The sequence below is a fragment of the Ambystoma mexicanum genome, chromosome 7p (genome assembly GCF_040938575.1).
Source record: "Ambystoma mexicanum isolate Mex_15411 chromosome 7p, UKY_AmexF1_1, whole genome shotgun sequence".
NCBI lineage: Eukaryota > Metazoa > Chordata > Amphibia > Caudata > Ambystomatidae > Ambystoma > Ambystoma mexicanum.
In genome coordinates, this window is record NC_090939.1 from 31,031,277 (window position 1) to 31,053,548 (window position 22,272).

Below are 22,272 nucleotides of genomic sequence, written 5' to 3' on the forward strand. Positions count from 1 at the left end.
CCAGGAGGTTCCTGAACCTGCTAGGTCCAGACTACTCACCATCGTGGCCGAGGGCAGACAAGTAAATCAAAATATAATTAAAAATACTCTGGACCTTAAAGAGACGGCAGGCAGGTCCCTGGCCCAGGGCACACTACTCAAGCGGTGCGCTTGGCTCTGTAACTTAGGGTTCAAGCCTGAAACACAGGCCGCTCTTATTAACAAACCCATAGAAGAGACTAATCTCTTCAGTAAAGCGGTCGATGATGCTCTGGCGATGGCCAAGAAAGAGCACGAGACTCTTAATCCTTACAACAGATAACACAGAAGCCTTCCCCACAGAGGTCAAAATAACTACAATATGGGAAACTGGAACCGTGGACAAGCATCCGGAAGCCCCGCCAACTACCCACCTAGGGGTCAACGACGCGGCAAAGGCAGAGGCCCCACCTCCAGAGAAGCCGCAGCCTCAGGTTAGAAATTACCAACGGATGCAGGTCCCCTCCTATGTCACCCCGGTTGGGGGGCACTTAACATCTTTCCTTGCGGCATGGGATAACTTCAGACCAGTGGGTCATAAAGATGGTCGCCCACAGGTACTGCGTGGAATTCTCCCGACCACCTCAGTTCAGACTGCCACATTCACGATGCCTCACGCTGGACCATCTGCAGATCCTGATTCAAGAGGTGGAAGCACTTCTGGGAAAGGACGCCATAGAAGCCGTCCCTATTCTTCAGGCAAACAAAGGTATTTATTCAGTGTGCTTCCTTGTACCCAAAAAGGACCTCGCCATGCACCCTGTTCTAGACCTGCGCCCAGCTAACAAATTTATAAAAACTCAAAGGTTTTGTATGGTAACGCTACAGGAAGTGATCCCACTGTTGAAAAAGGGGGACCACATGGCAACATTGGACATGAAAGAAGGTTCATGATAGAGGACAGACACTACCAATTCAAGGTGCTCCTCTGCGGCATCGCCTCGGCTCCAAGGGTATTTACAAAGTTCCTGGCAGTAGCACACCTGCACAGACTATCCGTCCCGGTTTACCCTTACCTCGACGACTGGCGCGTTACAGGGGACTCTTACGACACATACCTTTTGAACACCCAGAAGGCCGTAGACATTCTGATCAGTCTGGGAGTCTCTATCAATGAGAAGAAGTCCAGTCTAGTCCCTAGTCAAGTAAATCAATTTATGGGGGCTCTAATTCAGACGAAGGGCGGCCTTGTCTTCCCCTCCAACGAGAGGGTTCAGAACATGCTTTTTCAGATCCCTCAATATATAACCAGTCGGGAGGTGACAGTACGCAAGGCCATGCGGCTGCTATGTATGATGGCGTCATGCATATACTTGGATCCACACGCGCATCTGCGCATGCGTCCCATGCAAGAGTGGCTCAACAGCCAGTGGTGTCGGGTCAGCGGACAATGGGAAGATCTGGTAGTTGTCTCACCAGCCCTTGTTCTCTCTCTGTAGTGGTGGTCGAGGGAAAACCTTTTGAAAGGGATGACCTTCATCACTCCTGCAGTAGAAGCCATTCTCACGACAGACGCATCTCTCATGAGTTGGGGGGCTCACCTGCTTCAGCAGACAGCGAATGGAGTGTGGTCCCCACAAGTAGCATCCAACCATATAAATCTGCTAGTGCTATTAGTAGTGTTGAAGCCTTTCAAACTCAACTACAAGGGAAGACAGTTCTGGTTCTGATAGACAGCACAACAGCCACGTACTACCTAAACAAACAAGGGGGCACACACTCTCCAGGGCTATCCAAGCTGTCCCAAAACATTTGGATGTGGGCTCTCAAACACAAGATGTTCCTACTGTTCCAACACGTTCCAGGGGAACTCAATCTTCTGGCAGACGTGCTTAGCTACCCACTTTCTTCCAGAATATCTTTAGCATGGCCGAAAGAAGCCTACACACACTAGATGTGCGAATGGCAGTCATGTTCTACATGGAAAGAACTAAACCACTGAGAAAAACAAACCACTTTTTCATTTCAGTGGCAGCTGGCAGAGAAGGGGATCCTGTCTCTAAATCAACTTTCTCAAGATGGATTGTCAAATGCATCACACTGTGTTATACTGTAGCTGAGAGAGAACTGCCCTTCAAACTTAGAGTACACTCTACTCAGGGCACTGGGGCTTCCATAGCATTTATTGCAGATGTTCCCCTAGAGTCCACTTGCAAAGCGGCAACCTGGGGTTCTGTACACACCTTTACAAAACACTATTGCCTAGACACTCATTCTAGATCTGACTCTCAGGTGGGGCAAGCAGTATTAAGACATATTTTCTCTACTGTTCCTTCTCACAACACACCTCCAACTCCGAGTACTGCTCGCTAGTCTATGCACAGCATGTGATTCTAAGCAGATTAACAAGCATCGGAAGACATGCATTACTCACTGTAATAGGATTTCTGATGGTTGTATCTGCTTAGATTCACATGCGCCCTCCCTGCCTCCCCGCTCAGGGTTGAAGGAACATAGACGTCTGACTACTTTCTCTCTTCATGTACTCACTCACAATAGCCTTGGGCTCCCTCATGGCAGACAAAATACACCCGGAGGGACCTCGGCGCGTGAGTGATTTTGGGTACACTACATGTCACGATAGGGATAGTGATACAGACATGCCTATGCCGACGTTCACTTTCTGTTCCCGAAAGACAAGATGCAATACTCCGCGGTTACCACGGGATGCCGGACCATATGCACAACATGTAAATCTAAGCAGATACAACCATCAGAAATGCTAATACGGTGAGTAATGCATGTCTTATTGCACATGTTCACATGTATGGGTATGTCCAAGGGTGGTTGGATTCTGCAATGATGTTCGGAGTAGACTGGATTTGATGCTGGGTGGTACACTGCCAAAAACACCTTATTGAACAATCCTATTGTCTAGTACAGAGAGAGGTGCAGTAGGCCAAGAGTACCCTGAGTGGATTAACAGAGTGCTTCAGGTGGCAGCAAAGCAAATTCTAAGGGTATGGAAATCGAGGAAAAAAACAGCAAACGAGGGATAGTTGCTGGATTTAGGAACACTGTCTAGTTATGAGAAAGGCATGCTAAAAAAGCAGAAGCGAGAGGCATACTACTCTCAGATTTGGGGATCATTCAAGGAGCTGTATGGCTAATGTTGACGTTTGCAAGCAATTAGATGCACATGGCATGATAGGAGAAGAGTCTATTAAGAAATTCTGCTACTTGTTGTTTGCTGATGTTTGTCAAAGTTGTGTCGTCGGGTCTTGTTATGTGTGTTTGGACTGTTGCTATAATATAGAGGATTAATATAGTGGATAATGTTAAGTATTATAACTATAGTTAATATCATAATTAGATTGTTAGAAACTATATATAGTGTATTCAAAATGTTCTCTTCTGATGTTATGAATAAGTTTATATTGTTTACCTGTTTAACTTGTGTTTCAAAATGATAAATAAAGTGTTTAAAAAAAAAAAGAAAAGCATAGTTGGGTCATTGTGGCATGTCAGGAGACACTCACACTCTTGGCCGCCATTTCAGCTGCCCGTACCTGGAAGTCCAGAAATCAATATTAAGGCCCATTAAGGACAGGCCACTGAACGAGAGCCGGGGGTCTCTTCACAGGGCCGCGGTATATGGGGAGCAGCCAAACTCTACCTGGGATAGTCTGATGCCCTCACAGCATCACTGACATGAACCCACTGAGAGAACTAAGCTGGTGAAATGTAATTCACATGTGAAACATGAGGGAAGGGACCATTCCACAAGTGCCACGTGGGTCACAACAGCCTACCCACTGCATCAGGACTCTAGAGTTGTACCCATCAGAATCCTCTGTGTGATTTAGCTTCTTTTGTCTTCTCAGATCCCGTGTCTGAACCCGAGGTGGAATCCATCTGTGGTCCCGACGGCACTGTCCAGCTCATCTGCCGCGTGAAGAATGGAACACACCTCTCTTATTCGTGGAACGTGGCCGGGGTGCCGGGGAACACGTCATCTGAGAAGATAACGTGGCAGGGTCCTCTGCTCATCAATGTGACCTGCACCGCCAGAAACCAGATCAGTGAGGAAACAAGCCAGACCCGGAATATCTCCTGCATAGGTAAGGGGTGACTAAACAAGCCAGCCCCAGAATATCTCCTGCATAGGTAAGCGGTGAGAAAACAAGCCAGTCCCGGGATATCTCCTGCATAGTGAAAGGAAGCGCCCCCAATTTCAGCACGATCCTCCCCGCAATAAGAGACAATAAAGGACTCTCCCGTAGTGGGAATAAGGCCAAGACAGAGTGCGGGTGAGCGTAAGTGGGAGTTTATCCAAGAATAGGGCATGCAAAGAACTCTGCAACCTCCGAGAGCGCTCTGTCTGACAATAGCAAAGACAGGCGTATTTCTAATACAAAAAACGTCATCAGCACCTACACACTATAGGGGGCACAAGTTAGTTGGGATTGGGTGGCGTCGACTAACTATAGGTGTTGCTGCAGCGTGGTTGGTCTTGGCGTGAAGACGTCACTGGTCAGCCTCGTGGGTTGGGTTGGGCCTGGCAGGCCAGCTTGAGGTCATCCGCGCGGTGTTGGTATGCTGGGGCAGCCTGTGACAATGATGAATACCTTCCCTGTCTCGTTTGCCCTAGGCCATGCACACTGCAGTTATTCAAAAAACGACATTTAAGTTCATCAATAAATCGCTCAGCAGTTTATCTTATAAAATAAACGCAACACATGAGGAATGCACCTCGTGAGAGGTCTGGTGGTTATCGGTTGGGGTGAGATTTACCTGTGTCCTATTGACCGGTATTTTAGGTCGCGGGACTGGGCTCTGGGGCCTGGGTCGAATGATACATGTCTGTCTGCCGCGTTAGAAGTTATTATATAAATGGGTCTCTGTGTCTTGTCCCAATGATGGGGGTCGTCCTTGCACGGGGTCATGGTTCTTGGGGGGTCTAGGGGGGTTTGTGGGATTTATGAGAGGGTGCTGGTAGATCAGTGGATTCGAACGGGGGTTTATTACTGTGCTGTAAATAACACAGGTGGCGGGCTGTGGCCTTGGTTGCCGTACCGGGGCCTCTGACTCTCTGAAGTAATTCCAGCTTGGTTGGGGGAGGTGAGGGAGCGCGGCACAAGTCTTAGCTTTTTTATCTGGCAGGCTTGGTAGGGTGGGAGGGAGAATGGCCTTGCATATATTCACAAAGGTCTTTTCCTCGTGCGTTGCTGACTTTTGAATGCAGAATTTTTATAATGTTCTGCCTTATTTTGATGTTATTTAAACACACATATATATATCAATTTCGTTACACATTTCTTTAATACAGTCGGTTCCAGTACCTTTTCATTACCTAACATTATATTCACTACATTGTGTGCATATTGTATGTACATTAGACGTTATACGAGGTAGTTCTAGGTTATGGCCTACAGAGATTGATACTCGCCGCTTTGGGTGATTAAGAAAACATATATGAGTTCAGGTTTCTACATAATATTGAAAGAACACTTATACAGATAGAGGTTACACGTTTGGTCAACATCTTTCTCTGTGGTTATAGCAGCATTAGTCCAGACCTGGGGTGATATCATATAACGTTACATTTTTATAGTTTATCCACAGTTTACAGGATCTGTTTAAACAGAGGTAGTTCATTAATACCAATACTTGAATTGTTTTCTACTTTCTTCAGATAGTGATGCTTCAGCTTTTTCCCCGTCACCCCGGCCTCGCGGACCGGGTCATGCGGGGTGCAATATTACATTGTGAATGATAAAATGTTACAGTGTTGGCATCTCGGGTTTAGCTCATATCCGACTTTCTCATGGGAACGCGCTCGCAGCGGATCTACCAGGGCTGCTGCGGCGGCAGAGATGCATGAAAGGCCCTCCAAAGGTGGGGGCCTCGTTACAGTGTGCTGAACTCACGCCATGTTTGCTGGACAAGATGGCTTCTAGGCCTAACTGAATTTTGGTAAATGCAAGGAAAGGATACGTGTGGGCAATGTCGTCGGCGGGTGAACCTTCCTCCACCTGGGCCCGGGTGGCATGAGGGGACGCCCACCGAGTCATGGTCCTCACCTGGGGAGAAGGCTGCAGGTGAGGAGGGCCTCACGGCCAGTCCTCCCCTACATTTCCCCCCTTTCGTTACTAAAGTAACGAATTCTTTAGCTCTTCCAATCTTCTACATTCTTGTTCCTCTATCACTGCGTCATCCCATGCAGGGGTTCCTTTTCTAGGCATCCATGCTCTGCACACCCCCCTTAAGCTCTCACCTCTTCTAGCATACTCGTCTGGTGTACAGGTTAAATATATACAGTCGCCAGTTCCTTCCAAATCTACCCAGACCTCCTCATACCATTCCAGTTCCACGTCTCGTGGTTCTTTGATAGTGGTGTGCCATAGTTTATCTACTATGAACTTATCATGGTACATAGGCACTAACTGGTACCTGGGAGTGTTATCTGTTCCTGTCTGTACATGTACTTCTTGTGTCGCCTTAATTGTACCACCAGAGTTGCCCATTGTCACCATCATCATTGCACCATTAGGGACTGCGTTAGCACAACATCGGAGGCCCACCTGGCACAGGCAGAACACCACGAGGAGGATCACCACAATTGGTATCAAGAACTTCATTGTCATTCCAAGCCATGAGGGAACCCAGGAGAAGATATTGTCGAACCATGAGCTATTTTCAGCTCCACCTTCCATTTTCATCTTCTCGCCCAGGTTATGTACTGCTTCAATGACGTGGGACAGGGACCCATTTTCTGCGTCTTCGGAAGGTACGAACGTGCAGCACGCACTTCCTATTTTTCGGCAAACACCTCCATCGATCGCTGTTAACAGGTCCAGAACATACCTGTTCTGCATGGTCATTAGTCGCAGAGCTCGTAGTTCCACCTTTATTATGTTGAACCCTTCTTCAGTGTCATTGGCCAACTGAATCAGTTCCCACCGTGTGATCTGGAGCCATTTTGCATTTGCTCTTGCTTGGACACTTGAAACTAGTGAGGCAAAAAATGTTTCCGCGGAGCTGAACAGGCGATACCTGTCTGGGATCTGTGCCAATAAATCGGATGATGCTTGTGATATGTAGTTCGATGCTCGCTTGTTCCGTGAGAGCTCCTCTCCTTTCCCTCCGGAGGACAGGACGTAGAGGTGCGCTTTTGCAGTGGGAGAAGTCACATCCTGGTTCACGTTTCCTTGCACCCTTTTCTTTCCGTCGATGTGGCTTTCTGGAATCACCATTAGGGCTGAATGCAAAGTGGCCATTGAGCAGCTGCCACTCCAAGCTTGGGGAAGGTGCAAGTAAGCCTGATTTCCGCATACCCAGTATGTGTCCATTAGTGCTGCTGTTCCTTTTTTCATGTCTGGGATGGTGAGAGTTTTGTTACAGTTCTTATTCGTTCCCATTGCCACTTTTCCTTCTCCCTTGAAACATAGTTCGTTTTGTATTTCACTTTGTAGCTTGAAGGGTTTCTCCATCGCTGTTACCCATGTTAGTTTAGGGATGTGTTCTTTCCATGTTGGCAAGCACGTTTTTTCCATCCACCGCAGCTTGTCTGGTTGGACACCTCTCAGTGCTTCCGCTTTGCACAGTACTTCTTCGTCTTTCCATTTGTTTTCGGAAAACAGTGTCCCTTGTATTGCAAAGAAAGGTTCTTTAAGACAGACCACTCCAGACGCTTGTGAATAGCACGTTTTGTTGTTCTGTAGCATTCTGAAAGAGACATCGTGTGCTTGGAAGGTGTTCTTTATTCTACACAGCGTGAGATGAAGGAGACATTGGGCATCCACAATGGGCAATTCTCTTGGCAACAACACTTTGGGTGTGCCTGATGCATGGGGGATGAGCGAACAGACATAACAGCTTTCATTGGTTGTCTGTTTGGCTGTTGTACTCATATCTGCATACCATTTATTTGCTTGGTGGGGGTGTCGTGGGTCTTCCATCTTGTCTAACCCTAACCCATAATACTCATCATACCCCCTTCTACTTGTCTCTCTTCTCCGCCTACTTTTCTCCCTCCTTCTGTACCTTTTGGTTTTGATAGGTGAAAGAATAGGCTCCCCTTCCTCCTTCCCACCCCCCTTTTCCAATTCTTCATATAGGAACTTGCGTTCTGTCATCGTAATTACTTTTCCATTTTCCTCAATAAACAGCAAATCGCTGTTTTGGATCGGGGCGGGAAGGGTCGTGGGGTTGTTATATATTTCAGGTAGGGACATTGTGTCATTTTCCATTTCTTTATTTCTTGATTGTGACAGGGCAGCAGTGGGTGGTGTAGTATAGTAACCCCATACAAAGTGTGATCCGTCCCAAACCAAAAAATCACCTTCTTTAATATGCATAGTTGTAATTGAATTCGTTCCAGGGGCAAGGGTGGTGTTATTCCCCCCTCCCCCCTCGTTCATCTCGGTAGAGATGAACGCTATGACCCAATGTGTTATCAGGCAAAATATTGAGATGAAGAACACAATAACACACATTGATAAACCACATTCGTATGAATATGTCAATCTATCTACTAACATTTCTCTAAATCTAACACATCTATTAGTTGCAGGCTGCCCATTGGATGCCATGGTAAATCCTGTTTGAAACACAAAAGTGCATTAAGTACAAGCATGTAAACATTTCTAACGTTGTGACGTTGCTTCGACAAAATATAGGAATGGGTGAGGGAGGGGGTGTGTTGACAGACAGGGTAACTTTACAATCATCACTATCCGTACATTATTTTATATATAAAAAATGAAAGGTGAAAGACAAAAAAAACTTCTTCAAAAGCAAGAAAAACCCCCCAAAAAAACCTTCAAAAGTTGAAATCAAAAAATTATATATATATACATATACATATTTATTCCAGTATGTTTGTTGTGCGCCAGTCGCGTTCACTGTTCATCACTTAATGCACACAAAATTCCCATCATTCATTCTGCACAACTTCACTGTCCGCTGTTGCCTGTGCCTCGTCCTGCACCTCACTTTCCGCGGCGCTGTAAGCTTTACGTACGTCTGTCAAATGCACCCAGTATCGTAGGCCCTTCACCTTTACTGCTGTGGGCGTGCAAAACACTACCTCATAGGGGCCATGGAAACGTGGTGCATTCCACCTCCGCACAAAACTTCTGACATATATAAGGTCACCAGGCATTAGTTGCAATGGTTTTTCAGGCAGTGTTTCTGATTCGGTTGTGTTCCCCTCCTCTCTTGTAGAGGGGGGGGCTAGTTGCTTCGCAATTACGCGCGCTGCCCGTGTCAGTTTTCTCAAATACTCTGTGAACTCCTCTCCCAATATCGCTGCGCTTCTGTGTGCATCAGAACGCTCACGGAGAGGCGAATGCGCTGTGTGCATTCTCCTTCCCGTGACGATCTCGTGCGGGGACAAGTGGTGGTCCTTACTTGGCTGATTTCGTAACTCGAACAAGGCCAAAGGCAGGCAGTACATCCAGGTCTTTTTAAGGGAAAAACACAGTTTTGACAATCTGCTTTTTAACAAACCGTTCATCTTTTCCACAACGCCATTACTTTGAGGATGATAAATCGAACATAATTTGTGCTTTATTCCCAATAGCGTAGTCACTTCTTTGAATAGTTCATTAACAAAATGCGTGCCGTTATCTGAGCGAATAACGTCGCAAATTCCCCAGCGTGGAAACACTTCCCGCACTAGGAACTTCGCGGCGCCCTTCGTATCAGGGCGTGCACAAGGGCCTGCCTCTACCCACCTCGAGAATGGACATACAACCACAATCATGTAGCGAGCCCCGTTACACCTTTCTCCCATGTCTACATAATCAATGTGGAGCTCTCTGAATGGGCCATTTGGTTTTGGTATCGTTCCTCTTAGTGTGCGCAATGTCATACCTGAGTTGTAAATCTGACATGTCGTGCATTCTAAAGCCAGCCTTGTGATGTGTTCCTGGAGGCAAGGTGCAAACCAATCTTCTTGTATCTCCGCCATTATGTGTTGCTTTGCGTTGTGTGCGGGAAAGTGTAGTTGTTGAAATGCTATTTCTAACAATGTAACTGGCATTACCGCTTTTCCTGAACTTTCTTGTCGCCACAATAAATCAGTCGGCGATTTGCTGCATCCCCTCTTAGTCCACAGCAATTTTTCTTCTGCACTAGCTCCCTCTTGCAGCTCTATTATTTCCTGTGTGGGCATCATGTTGTATCCTGTGGGGACCTCTTGGCTTGCTGTGTGGTGCAACATGTACTCTCCTATTTCACCTTTCTGTAAATACGAAGCTGCTTTGGCAGCGGCGTCTGCTGCCGCGTTCCCCAAAGATATAAAATCTGTATTTGTGGTGTGGGCTTGGCATTTTACGATGGCCACTGCCGTGGGGTCTTGCAGGGCCTCAATCAGTTCTTTCAATAATTCTGCATGCTGAACCGGTGTTCCATCTGCTCGTCGAAACCCTCTCCGCCCCCACCGTGCCAACCCGCCGTGGACTGTTGTTGTCATGTATGCTGAGTCTGTATATATTGTCACTGCGCACCCCTTGGCGGCATGCAATGCTTCTATTAGCGCTATTAGTTCTGCTGCTTGCGCTGAATAGTGTGATGGGAGGCGGTGTTGCACTAGTGTTTCGTATTCATCTTCCTCTAATCGTACCACTGCCATACCCACATGTTTTTCTCCTGTCTCCATGTCTATTGATGCTGACCCGTCCACGAAATACACCTCTCCCTCGTTCAGGGCATTCTCAAAAATCACTTGATCTTGACCTTCGTCACCTGTGTACGTGGCGCAGTTGTGGTTCTGCATGTCCTCTATGGTGCATGCCTCTGTGATGAATGTGGCCGGGTTCACTGTTTTACATCTTACTATATGGATGTTAGCGCTGGACAGTATTATTTCATATGCTGTGGCGCGTTGTGTTGTCAATGTGCTCTTTGATCACTCTAATATTGCAAAGAGTGAGTGTTCCACAAACAGTGTCACCGGACAGCCCATCACTATCGTGGCACTTTTTTCAATCGCGAACGCGGCTGCAGCTAGGGATTGCTCGCACGCGAAATGACCTTGCATTACTGCATCTAGGGTGCCGCTATAGTAAGCCAGTGGTTTGTGCCCTAACGATGTTTTTTGTGTCAGTACTGCTGTCATCAGTGTTCCTTTGCAGTGTGAAAATAAGAAGAATTCGCGCCCATAATCTGGATTTGCCAGTACTGGAGCGCTTGATATCAGCTCTTTTAGTGAGTTGAATGCTGTGTTCATCTCCGCTGTCCATTCTATGTGTTTGTTTTCTTGTTGTGCTTCTTTTAGTGCCTGTAACAAGGGCCTTGTGTACGCTGCATAATCCAATATCCATGCTCGGCAATAGTTGCACATGCCCAGAAATTTCTGCATCTCTTTTACTGTTTTGGGCTCCCCAACTGTTCTAATCGCCTGTGCCCTGTCTGGTATGATCCGCTTGCCATCCTTTGATATCAGCTGACCCAAGTATAGGACCTCTGTCAGACAGTATTGTAACTTCCCCTTGTCCACCTTGTACCCTTTATTGGCCAATAATGTCAGGAGTGTTATTGAGTCCTTTCTACACTCCTCCTCAGTTTGTGCACAAACCAATAAATCATCAACGTACTGAATCACTGTGCTTTCTACAGACAAATTCCCCAGATCTTCATGTAGTACCCTGTTGAATATGCTTGGGCTCTCGCAATATCCTTGTGGTAGTCTGCAGTGTTCGAACCTCCTCCCCCCTAGTGTAAATGCTGTTAAGTACCTGCTCTCTTCTGCTAAGGGAATCGAGAAAAATGCATTTTTCAAGTCAATAACTGTGAAGTGGGATGCCGTTTTCGGAATGTTGCACAGTATTGTCGCCGGGTTCGGGACTAAAGGGAACTCCTTCTGTATCACATCATTGAGTGGGCGTAAATCTTGTATCATCCTCCATGAACCTCCCTTCGCCTTTTTGATTGGGTAAATGCATGTGTTGCATGGGGAGTTTGAGGGCACTATTATTCCTTGTGCTAGTAGTGCCTCTATGGTCTCTCTGATCCCTTCTTCTGCTTCGCGTGACAGTGGATATTGTTTCACCCGGGGTAGGAATGCTCCCTGTTTTAGTTTTATTACCACAGGCCGAACCCCATGTAGTAACCCCACATCGTGGGGGCCATTTGTCCATAGGTTAGTGGGTACTGACCTCATGTCATCATCAAAAAATGTATGTGGTGCTCCTACTACCGCCATTAATTCAACTTTAGTTTTTCTGGCTGTAACTACAATGTCGCATGGCATTGCTAGCTCCATCACTATTTCGCCATCTGTCTCAGTGTCAGAAAATAGCTCCTCGTCCGAGAGCTCCCTCAGTGGGATATTTGCATTTGTACACAGTACTGTCCGCCACTCACATCCTTCCATGTCAACGCCAATCACACATATTCTGTTTGCTGACACGTGTACTGCGTGTAAATCCAACGATAGCACTGACCCGGGAGCAGTGTCGGGGCTTGCTATGGGACGAAAAAGGAATTCGGCTGGAATCCTCCAATCCATCCTTTTTAGTTCTGGTACTATGAGAGCCAATGTTCTCATGCCCTCAACAAACATCTCCTCGTTCCTTGGTAACCCTCTGATCTCTTGCATGATTGTGTGGCCGTGTATTACTGCTAGTATGCGGAGGGGGCATATGCCTGGCGTCGAACATACGATACCGCTCCCTGTGAAAGATATTGTCATATTTAGTTTGCTTAGGAGATCTCTCCCCAGCAAATTAATGGGAGAGTTTTCATAGTACAGTAAGGGTGCTTTCACTGTTTTACCCCCTACTGTCACATCCAATACTTCTGTGTAAGGAACTTCAATTACAGCCCCAGAGAACCCCTGCGTCTCTAACGTTCTATTAGATAACGGGAACCGGCCCTCTCTAATGCATGATTTCTCCGCTCCCGAATCCACCATGAATATGAACTGCTTGTCTCCTATCTGCGCTCCTATCAATGGTTCCTCTGATGCATTGTGGGTCGTAGATAGTACTGGACACGCAAGTGTTCTCTGTGGGCTGTCCTATGCGGGGTGTCTCATTGCCCCCCCTTGATCGAAAATGTTCCCCGAAACTACTGACACTCCACTGTAAGGTGCGGGGGCAGGCGCTCCATTAGCTACTGTGGCGAAAGTGTTACCTGGCGTGTATTGCACATTGTCATTATTCTGTGGGTGGTTTTGTGTTCTGTACTGATGTCCGTGTAGTTGTGCGTTACTTCTTTGTCCCACATTGTCTGGTTGCTGGTATTGTCCCATGGGGAGGCCGTAGGGGCTTCCTGGGTGGGGGTGTCCGTACTGTTCTGTCTCTTGGAACCCGTTGTTTTGTCTGCTCCTGCACTCTCTTGAGTAGTGCCCCCATCTCCCACAATTCCAGCAGCTCCCCTGTGGACCTCTGGGACCCTGCCACCCATTTCCTCCCATTCCTCCATACCCTTGCCCTCCTCTTCGACCCCTGTACCCACCTCTTCCCCCTCTTGGGGCCCACTCTTGCCACGTTGGACCTCCGTTCTGCTCCTGCTCAGTCCACTGTCGTTGTCCTTGTCCTGCCCAATTCGCTGCTATTCTTCCTTGTATTGCTATTTGCCCCTCCTCTCCTTCTTCTCCCTCCCTCATGAGTGGGAGCCCTGCTACCGCTGCTGCGACCTTCACCAGTTTTGATTGCACCAACTTTGCCTCGTCTGCCAACCTTTTCTGTGCTACTTCCCTCTCTCTCTCTTTGATCCGTTTGCAATGGTGTACTATTATGCTTTGGATCTCTGGCCACCCCTTTGCCTCAACGCCCGCTATTTTATCGAGTGCCTTCTGCACCTCCTTTGGGAGCCCTCTCTTAATGATAAAATAAAATAGAGATGTGGATTGGTGCCAGGGCGTGCCCGTTTCCGCTCTCCACATCTCCTGCACCCGGAGAATGTAATCCATAGCGTCCTCCCCGTCATTCATTGTACATTGCATTACTGACTGCAAATCAGGGGTATCTGGGAATGTCTCCCGTAGTGCGTCCCACACCCTTGCTCGTACAGTATTAAAAGAAGCCCCATCATGGCGATCACACTCTAACGTCACAGCCGGGAAACCAGCCTTAGCCCATACTCTGTCCGCCTGGTCTCCTACTGCGGATACTAGTAGGCTCTTCACATCGCCTACTGCCAACGGTATGCCGGCGGTATGTTTCTCAAATGCATATATCCACTTGCTCGCCCCTCCTGACAGCTGGGGCAATAATTTCATTAAATTAGCCTTATCCATCTGAGCCCATGGTATGTAGTTTGGTCTTCCACCCCCTCTGTGGAGCAATGGAAGTTGTAACTTCCCTTTTCCAGTTGCACCCTCCTTTTCCTTAGTCGCTGCTGACTCCAATGACGCCATCTTCCCCACCCTATTTCTTAGTCGTCCCATCCATTCATCGTCTATAGTTCCTAGTGAACATGCACCGTCTACCTCCTCGCTTTCCCCTCCTACTGCCATGCTCAACCTATCACTCTCATCCACCCCTCCTCTGACATCGCATAACAAATCCTCTCTGATCCCTCTTTCTCGTGACACATCACCAATGCTCCCTTCTACTGCTCCCACCTCTATTATTCTTGTCGGTTCTTCCTCAATTCTGAACAGTATTTCCCCCTTTTTCCATCCCTCCTCAATTTGTCTATTTTCGCTCGACGCTCTAGACGTGCGTCCTGATGGTGTAGGGGCGCACGCTGTGCGCTCACATATGTCTTTTATTCTTGAGAGTTCATCCCTTGCCACTGTAAGCCTCGACTCTAAGTCACTCGTTAGCTTCTCTATGTCCACCCTCTGTGTGCTTCCCTGGGCGCGCTCTCTGGTGCTTTCGTATGGCGGGGGTGCGGTTGGTCTTTGTGGCGTACTAGTTGAGGGGGGAGGCACATAAGTAGGGTCGCTATATCCTGCTGCGGGGGCTGGTTTATGTAATATTGGGTACAAACTAATCACCTCCGCAGGTTGTTCTGTACTTAGCTGTTCCTTTTCCTCTCGCGGAATCATCAGTGGATTATCCGTGGTGGAAGGTAAATCAATATTTGGTGCCGGAGCTTTGGGTGGGGGTACTTCCTCAAACAATCTCCAGAGATCTAATATCTCCTTCCTATTTTGCCATTGTTTCCCCTTATACTTGAGGCTAATACATGCTCGTACCATATCAAGAACGCTTTTGTCAAAAGACCCTCCCTCGGGCCAAATCTGGGGCAGACCCTCCCCTTTCAATTCTGTTACCCATTGATCATGATATTTATTTATTCGTTCAGCATATCCCGGTAAGCTCCTACAAATGTGTGACAAGGGAGTTTCTGCCCCCATTCTCTAAATCACTAACACTACCGTGTTCACCTTCTTTACTTTTAATTAGGTGTAGATATGCGTATGTATACCTTTATGGCACAGACAAGAGCGGACCTCTCAAAAAGTATCACCCACTTTTATTCACTGCGCAAATCCTTTCTCACTCACCATAGCTCATCTCCTTCCCATTCCCAGACACTCTCATGTGATTTCACTTGCAACTGATCAATTACTAGTTATGGCCAACACTCTCTGGCACCACCTCGCGGTCAACCGTTCGTCTCCAACACTCACACGGTGCGCGCACCCTTCACAATGCTTTTCCACTCACACCTTGTCTTCTTTCCTCCCTTTCCTCCCTGGCCAGCTGTCCCTGTTTTTCTGCTAAGGTTACTGTGTTCACGTCTGTACGTGCCACTACTTAGTCCCCACTCCTCAAGATGTGCTCCCTATTTTATAGTTCTTCTACAATTATATCAACCTTATACCCTTTTCGCTTTCACCCCCTACCCCGTGGAAATGGAAAAAAGAAATAGAGAGAGTAGCAATCACTAGAAAATATTCCCGGTGTCTCCTTTTGCTAGACACCAATAACTTATTTCTTACTTCTTCATATATTCCCAGTACTAGTTTAGATAGCACTATGCGGCGCCGCCTTCTACCCCCTTTCGGAGCTAGGTTTCCGTCACTTCTACCACTTCACTTACTTCTTACTCCTAATGGCCATATGCAAAGAAAGAATAAAGAAAGTTTCAAGACCCGTCTTTAGTAGACCCCCGTTATTCTTCTCCTCTACCTGTCCCCGTTCTTCTATTCACAATTTCCCCTCCTTTCCCCTTTACGATCGCTCGCACTCAGTACTCACGTGCCCGTCTTGAACCGATAGTCTCCGAAACTGGGTCCGTCCAGGCAGTGTCACCGGTAACTCAACGGTCAGCCCCTGGCTCCGGCGAGCGGCACTCAAAGGGGATTTTTTTCCAATCGGGATCCCGTACCCTTTCTCATTGAGTGCGCACTTCTTATTGTGCCGGTCGCCGTTGGCGGGCAGCCTCCCGGAGCCGGCTCACCGTGCGTATCCCTTCTCGACCGGAGATTCTCGTGCCACAAGGGGGTCGTTAAAAAGGAGTTAGGAAAAATAGTTTGGAGATATCACGTCGGGGTCACCACTGAAAGGAAGCACCCCCAATTTCAGCACGATCCTCCCCGCAATGAGAGACAATAAAGGACTCTCCCGTAGTGGGAATAAGGCCAAGACAGAGTGCGGGTGAGCGTAAGTGGGAGTTTATCCAAGAATAGGGCATGCAAAGAACTCTGCAACCTCCGAGAGCGCTCTGTCTGACAATAGCAAAGACAGGCGTATTTCTAATACAAAAAACGTCATCAGCACCTACACACTATAGGGGGCACAAGTTAGTTGGGATTGGGTGGCGTCGACTAACTATAGGTGTTGCTGCAGCGTGGTTGGTCTTGGCGTGAAGACGTCACTGGTCAGCCTCGTGGGTTGGGTTGGGCCTGGCAGGCCAGCTTGAGGTCATCCGCGCGGTGTTGGTATGCTGGGGCAGCCTGTGACAATGATGAATACCTTCCCTGTCTCGTTTGCCCTAGGCCATGCACACTGCAGTTATTCAAAAAACGACATTTAAGTTCATCAATAAATCGCTCAGCAGTTTATCTTATAAAATAAACGCAACACATGAGGAATGCACCTCGTGAGAGGTCTGGTGGTTATCGGTTGGGGTGAGATTTACCTGTGTCCTATTGACCGGTATTTTAGGTCGCGGGACTGGGCTCTGGGGCCTGGGTCGAATGATACATGTCTGTCTGCCGCGTTAGAAGTTATTATATAAATGGGTCTCTGTGTCTTGTCCCAATGATGGGGGTCGTCCTTGCACGGGGTCATGGTTCTTGGGGGGTCTAGGGGGGTTTGTGGGATTTATGAGAGGGTGCTGGTAGATCAGTGGATTCGAACGGGGGTTTATTACTGTGCTGTAAATAACACAGGTGGCGGGCTGTGGCCTTGGTTGCCGTACCGGGGCCTCTGACTCTCTGAAGTAATTCCAGCTTGGTTGGGGGAGGTGAGGGAGCGCGGCACAAGTCTTAGCTTTTTTATCTGGCAGGCTTGGTAGGGTGGGAGGGAGAATGGCCTTGCATATATTCACAAAGGTCTTTTCCTCGTGCGTTGCTGACTTTTGAATGCAGAATTTTTATAATGTTCTGCCTTATTTTGATGTTATTTAGACACACACATATATATATATATCAATTTCGTTACACATTTCTTTAATACAGTCGGTTCCAGTACCTTTTCATTACCTAACATTATATTCACTACATTGTGTGCATATTGTATGTACATTAGACGTTATACGAGGTAGTTCTAGGTTATGGCCTACAGAGATTGATGCTCGCCGCTTTGGGTGATTAAGAAAACATATATGAGTTCAGGTTTCTACATAATATTGAAAGAACACTTATACAGATAGAGGTTACACGTTTGGTCGACATCTTTCTCTGTGGTTATAGCAGCACTAGTCCAGACCTGGGGTGGTATCATGTAACGTTGCATCTTTATAGTTTATCCACAGTTTACAGGATCTGTTTAAACAGAGGTAGTTCATTAATACCAATACTTGAATTGTTTTCTACTTTCTTCAGATAGTGATGCTTCAGCTTTTTCCCCGTCACCCCGGCCTCGCGGACCGGGTCATGCGGGGTGCAATATTACATTGTGAATGATAAAATGTTACAGTGTTGGCATCTCGGGTTTAGCTCATATCCGACTTTCTCATGGGAACGCGCTCGCAGCGGATCTACCAGGGCTGCTGCGGCGGCAGAGATGCATGAAAGGCCCTCCAAAGGTGGGGGCCTCGTTACAGTGTGCTGAACTCACGCCATGTTTGCTGGACAAGATGGCTTCTAGGCCTAACTGAATTTTGGTAAATGCAAGGAAAGGATACGTGTGGGCAATGTCGTCGGCGGGTGAACCTTCCTCCACCTGGGCCCGGGTGGCATGAGGGGACGCCCACCGAGTCATGGTCCTCACCTGGGGAGAAGGCTGCAGGTGAGGAGGGCCTCGCGGCCAGTCCTCCCCTACAATAGGTAAGGGGTGAGAAAACAAACCAGCCCCGGAATATCTCATGCATAGGTAAGGGGTGAGAAAACAAGCCAGCCCCGGAATATCTCCTCCTGCATTGGTAAGGGGCGAGAAAACAAGCCAGCCCCGGGATATCTCCTGCATAAGTAAGGGGTGGGGAAACAAGCCAGCCCAGGAATATCTCCTGGATAGGTAAGGGGTAAGAAAACAAGCCAGCCTCTGAATATCTCGTGCATAGGTAAGGGGTGAGAAAACAAGCCAGCCCCGGAATATCTCCTGCATAGGTAAGGCGTGAGAAAACAAGCCAGACCAGAAATATCTCCTGCATAGGTAAGGGGTGAGAAAACAAGCCAGACCAGAAATATCTCCTGCATAGGTAAGGGGTGAGAAAACAAGCCAGCCCAGGAATATATTCTGCATTTGGAAGGGGTGAGAAAACAAGCCAGACCCAGAATATCTCCTGCATATGTAAGGGGTGAGAAAACAAGCCACCCCGGGAATATCTCCTGCATAGGTAAGGGGTGAGAAAACAAGCCAGCCCAAAAATATCTCCTGCATAGGTAAGGGTTGAGAAAATAAGCCAGCCCCGGAATATCTCCTGCGTAGGTAAGGTGTGAGAAAACAAGCCAGCCCCAGAATATCTCCTGTATAGGTAAGGGATGAGAAAACAAGCCAGCCCCGGAATATCTCCTGCATAGGTAAGGGGTGAGAAAACAAGCCAGCCCAAAAATATCTCCTGCATAGGTAAGGGTTGAGAAAATAAGCCAGCCCCGGAATATCTCCTGCGTAGGTAAGGTGTGAGAAAACAAGCCAGCCCCAGAATATCTCCTGTATAGGTAAGGGATGAGAAAACAAGCCAGCCCCGGAATATCTCCTGCATAGGTAAGGGGTGAGAAAACAAGCCAGCCCAAGAATATCTCCTGCATAGGTAAGGGGTGAGGAAACAAGCCAGCCCCGGAATATCTCCTGCATAGGTAGGGGGTGATAAAACAAGCCAGTCCCACAATATCTCCTGCATAGGTAAAGGGTGAGAAAACAAGCCAGCCCAGGAATATCTCCTGTATAGGTAAGGGGTGAGAAAACAAGTCAGCCAAAGAATATCTCCTGCATTGGTAAGGGGTGAGGAAACAAGCCAGGCCAGGACTATCTCCTGCATCGGTAAGGGGTGAGAAAACAAGCCAGCTGCAGAATATCTACTTCATAGGTAAACGGTGAGAAAACAAGCCAGCCTAGGAATATCTCCTGCATAGGTAAGGGGTGAGAAAACAAGACAGCCCTGGAATATCTCCTGCATAGGGAAGGAGTGAGAAAACAAGCCAGCCTCGGAATATCTCCTGCATAGATAAGGGGTGAGAAAACAAACCAGCCCCGGAATATCTCCTGCATGGGTAAGGGGTGAGGAAACAATCAAGTCCCGGAATATCTCCTGTATAGGGAAGGGGTGAGAAAACAAGCCAGACTAGGAATATCTCCTGCATAGGTAAGGGATGAGAAAACAAGCCAGCCCCGGAATATCTCCTGCATAGGTAAGGGGTGAGAAAACAAGCCAGCCCAAGAATATCTCCTGCATAGGTAAGGGGTGAGGAAACAAGCCAGCCCCGGAATATCTCCTGCATAGGTAAGGGTCCTGCGGAATAGCCACACCTTGCAGTAACTGGAACAGGACATGCATCTCAGCTAGGGATGCTGGCTAGGGAGCGAGCGCAGCCAAGGATAGCGTGCACGGCCTAAGATGCAAGGGAGCATGCGTGGCTTAGGATGCGAGGAAGCGCACGCGAACTACAATGCGAGGGGAGCGCAAGTGAGAAAGAGCGAGGTGGGGGCAGAAGGACAGGTAACGGGGGAAAAACACGTGTGCAAGAGTGAGTAGAGGCATCAGGTCAGGGGAGTTACGAGGAAAGTAGCAAGCTAACTCTCGCCATAACTATTTACATGGCGGCCGCAGATAGGAGGGTGAGGTCGTGCTCACTCACTGTCTAAGCTGCTACCGTCATCGCCGCCAAACACCTGAGGTGCTCACCACTGCAGCCTTGCCCTGCAAGTGCTTATCTGTAGGGCATTATCCTGCAAATATTGGCTAACCAGGGACATCCATGCATAGGCCATGGATAACCAGGATCTTATAATGTCCATTATGCCTTAGACATACATGGTTGTTCCCCACCCTGAAGTGTTTAGATAACCCTGAATAACCATGGGGAGACACATTTGAATGGCCTGGCATTTCCTTTTACTCCTGTTTTCATTTTACCCACGGATTATCAATAATTTGCAGTTTAAAAGTAAATCCATGCATGTTCACGGTTAATACCAGTCAACCCAGAACACTAAAATTCCATTAAGTGTTGCTGATAAACAGAGCCACCCTCCCCTGCCAGCTGACTGTCCACAACACCAGAGTATTCCATGCAGACAAACGATCACTGGGAAAGCACCGACTAGACAAGAACCTGCAAACACACCTTCTATGGCATCTCAGGTTTCCTGTTGAGCTGGCTTCACGATGCAGGAGAACACCGTCAAATGACCTCAACAATAGCAGGGTGACTTGATAAATTGTACAGTGGAAAAGATGTTCACAGTGTTACACAGAAAGACACATTTATGTGTGCACTGTGAACTATTGTACATGTACGTGTTTATGTTGCAATGAAAGCATAATTCACTGTAATTGTAAAAAGGCATTGTGGGTATGCAAATAGGCTTAGGGGAAGCGAATATGCAGTTCTCTATCTTGCTAGTAGAGTTCCCAGGTCTGCCCACTGCACGAGACTTATGCAACTGTTACCTTTCCCACCAATTGTGCTGATAAAATGATTTAAAATAACTAGATAGTTTATTTTTAGAGGGTGGGTGGGAAAGGTGAATAATTGGGGGTTGTCTGAAAATAATTTGAAGAGCCGCGGTTCCCTTGGTAGGTTGTCGAAAAACTCTTAACTAGTATTTTATTGTTCACAAAAATACAAACTTCACTCCAAACATTAACAGCGAACGTAGTTCCACACAAAATAAAGCGATGAGCCAAAATGAAAGATGGAACTGCAAGTGCAATGGGGGATGGGTGTGGGTCCCACAAGAAAAGCTGCCCCGGAGGATTCTGACCCCCCCTCTGCTTGCAGTCTTTGGGTCATTGTGGCGGAAGGGTTGGGACACAGCAGGAGTAACATCGTGGCCCTCTCCGCTTAGTGGCATTTGGGCCCCACTGATCAGGGATTTATTGGCTGAGCCCACCACTTCCAAACACTGTTTAACACCAGGGCAGGGCAAATGGGGGGGGGGGCTTTTGTTGTCTAAGGGGGAATTAGAGCAAGCCCTGTACTTGGGTGATATTCCACCACTTGTGTACTTGCAACGCCTGGGTGTGGCGTTAGGCCAGCGTTGGAAAGGGCAGCTGCAGCGGTCGGTAACCCCCCCCCCCCCCCCCCCCCCGCAAGTTCTGGACTCACACCGGGCAACACAAGGGCTCATATTACCGTGATATGCATCACTGCTAAACAGAGGGCACCTGCCTACACGCACACAGGTACCACGGGAGGCGGACTAGGGGCCGCAGGGGGAAGCGGAGGTGTGGTCCTCCACGATAGCAGTGCAGTATAAGTTGCACAGCAGCAGAGTGCTGTTCCGCAGGCACCTAACCCCGCAGACGTTACCTCGAATGTACACGGGGGCTAGCCCCCATTTTTGGAGGGGTTGCGCTAGCGTGAGCGATTACTGGCATCAAGGGTGGGGCAGCACTCTACTGGGAAGCGGTTCTGGGCTGGGTGCACGCTACAGCAGGGATTGCTGGACCCCTGACGCCACTGTTCCGGCTATTTGGTCTAGAGCGGACAGCAGGGGACTACACACTGCTCCCTCACATGGCACGGAACTTAGTGTTAGCAGCACGGGGGTGTGCTTGGCGAAGACAGAGTGGGTGCAC

The 22,272-nt window shown here is 48.0% G+C and overlaps 1 protein-coding gene across 5 annotated transcripts in view; it reads left to right on the forward strand.

Annotated features, from left to right (window-relative positions):
* The window catches only part of LOC138525644 (Fc receptor-like protein 5), an 800,717-nt gene that overhangs the window by 626,427 nt on the left and 152,018 nt on the right, over positions 1-22,272 (forward strand). For all 5 annotated transcript variants that reach the window (XM_069635697.1, XM_069635696.1, XM_069635699.1 and 2 more), the window contains exon 5: positions 3,843-4,079. In XM_069635697.1, coding sequence (XP_069491798.1) covers positions 3,843-4,079 — 237 coding nt within the window. The remainder of the gene's footprint in view (positions 1-3,842; positions 4,080-22,272) is intronic.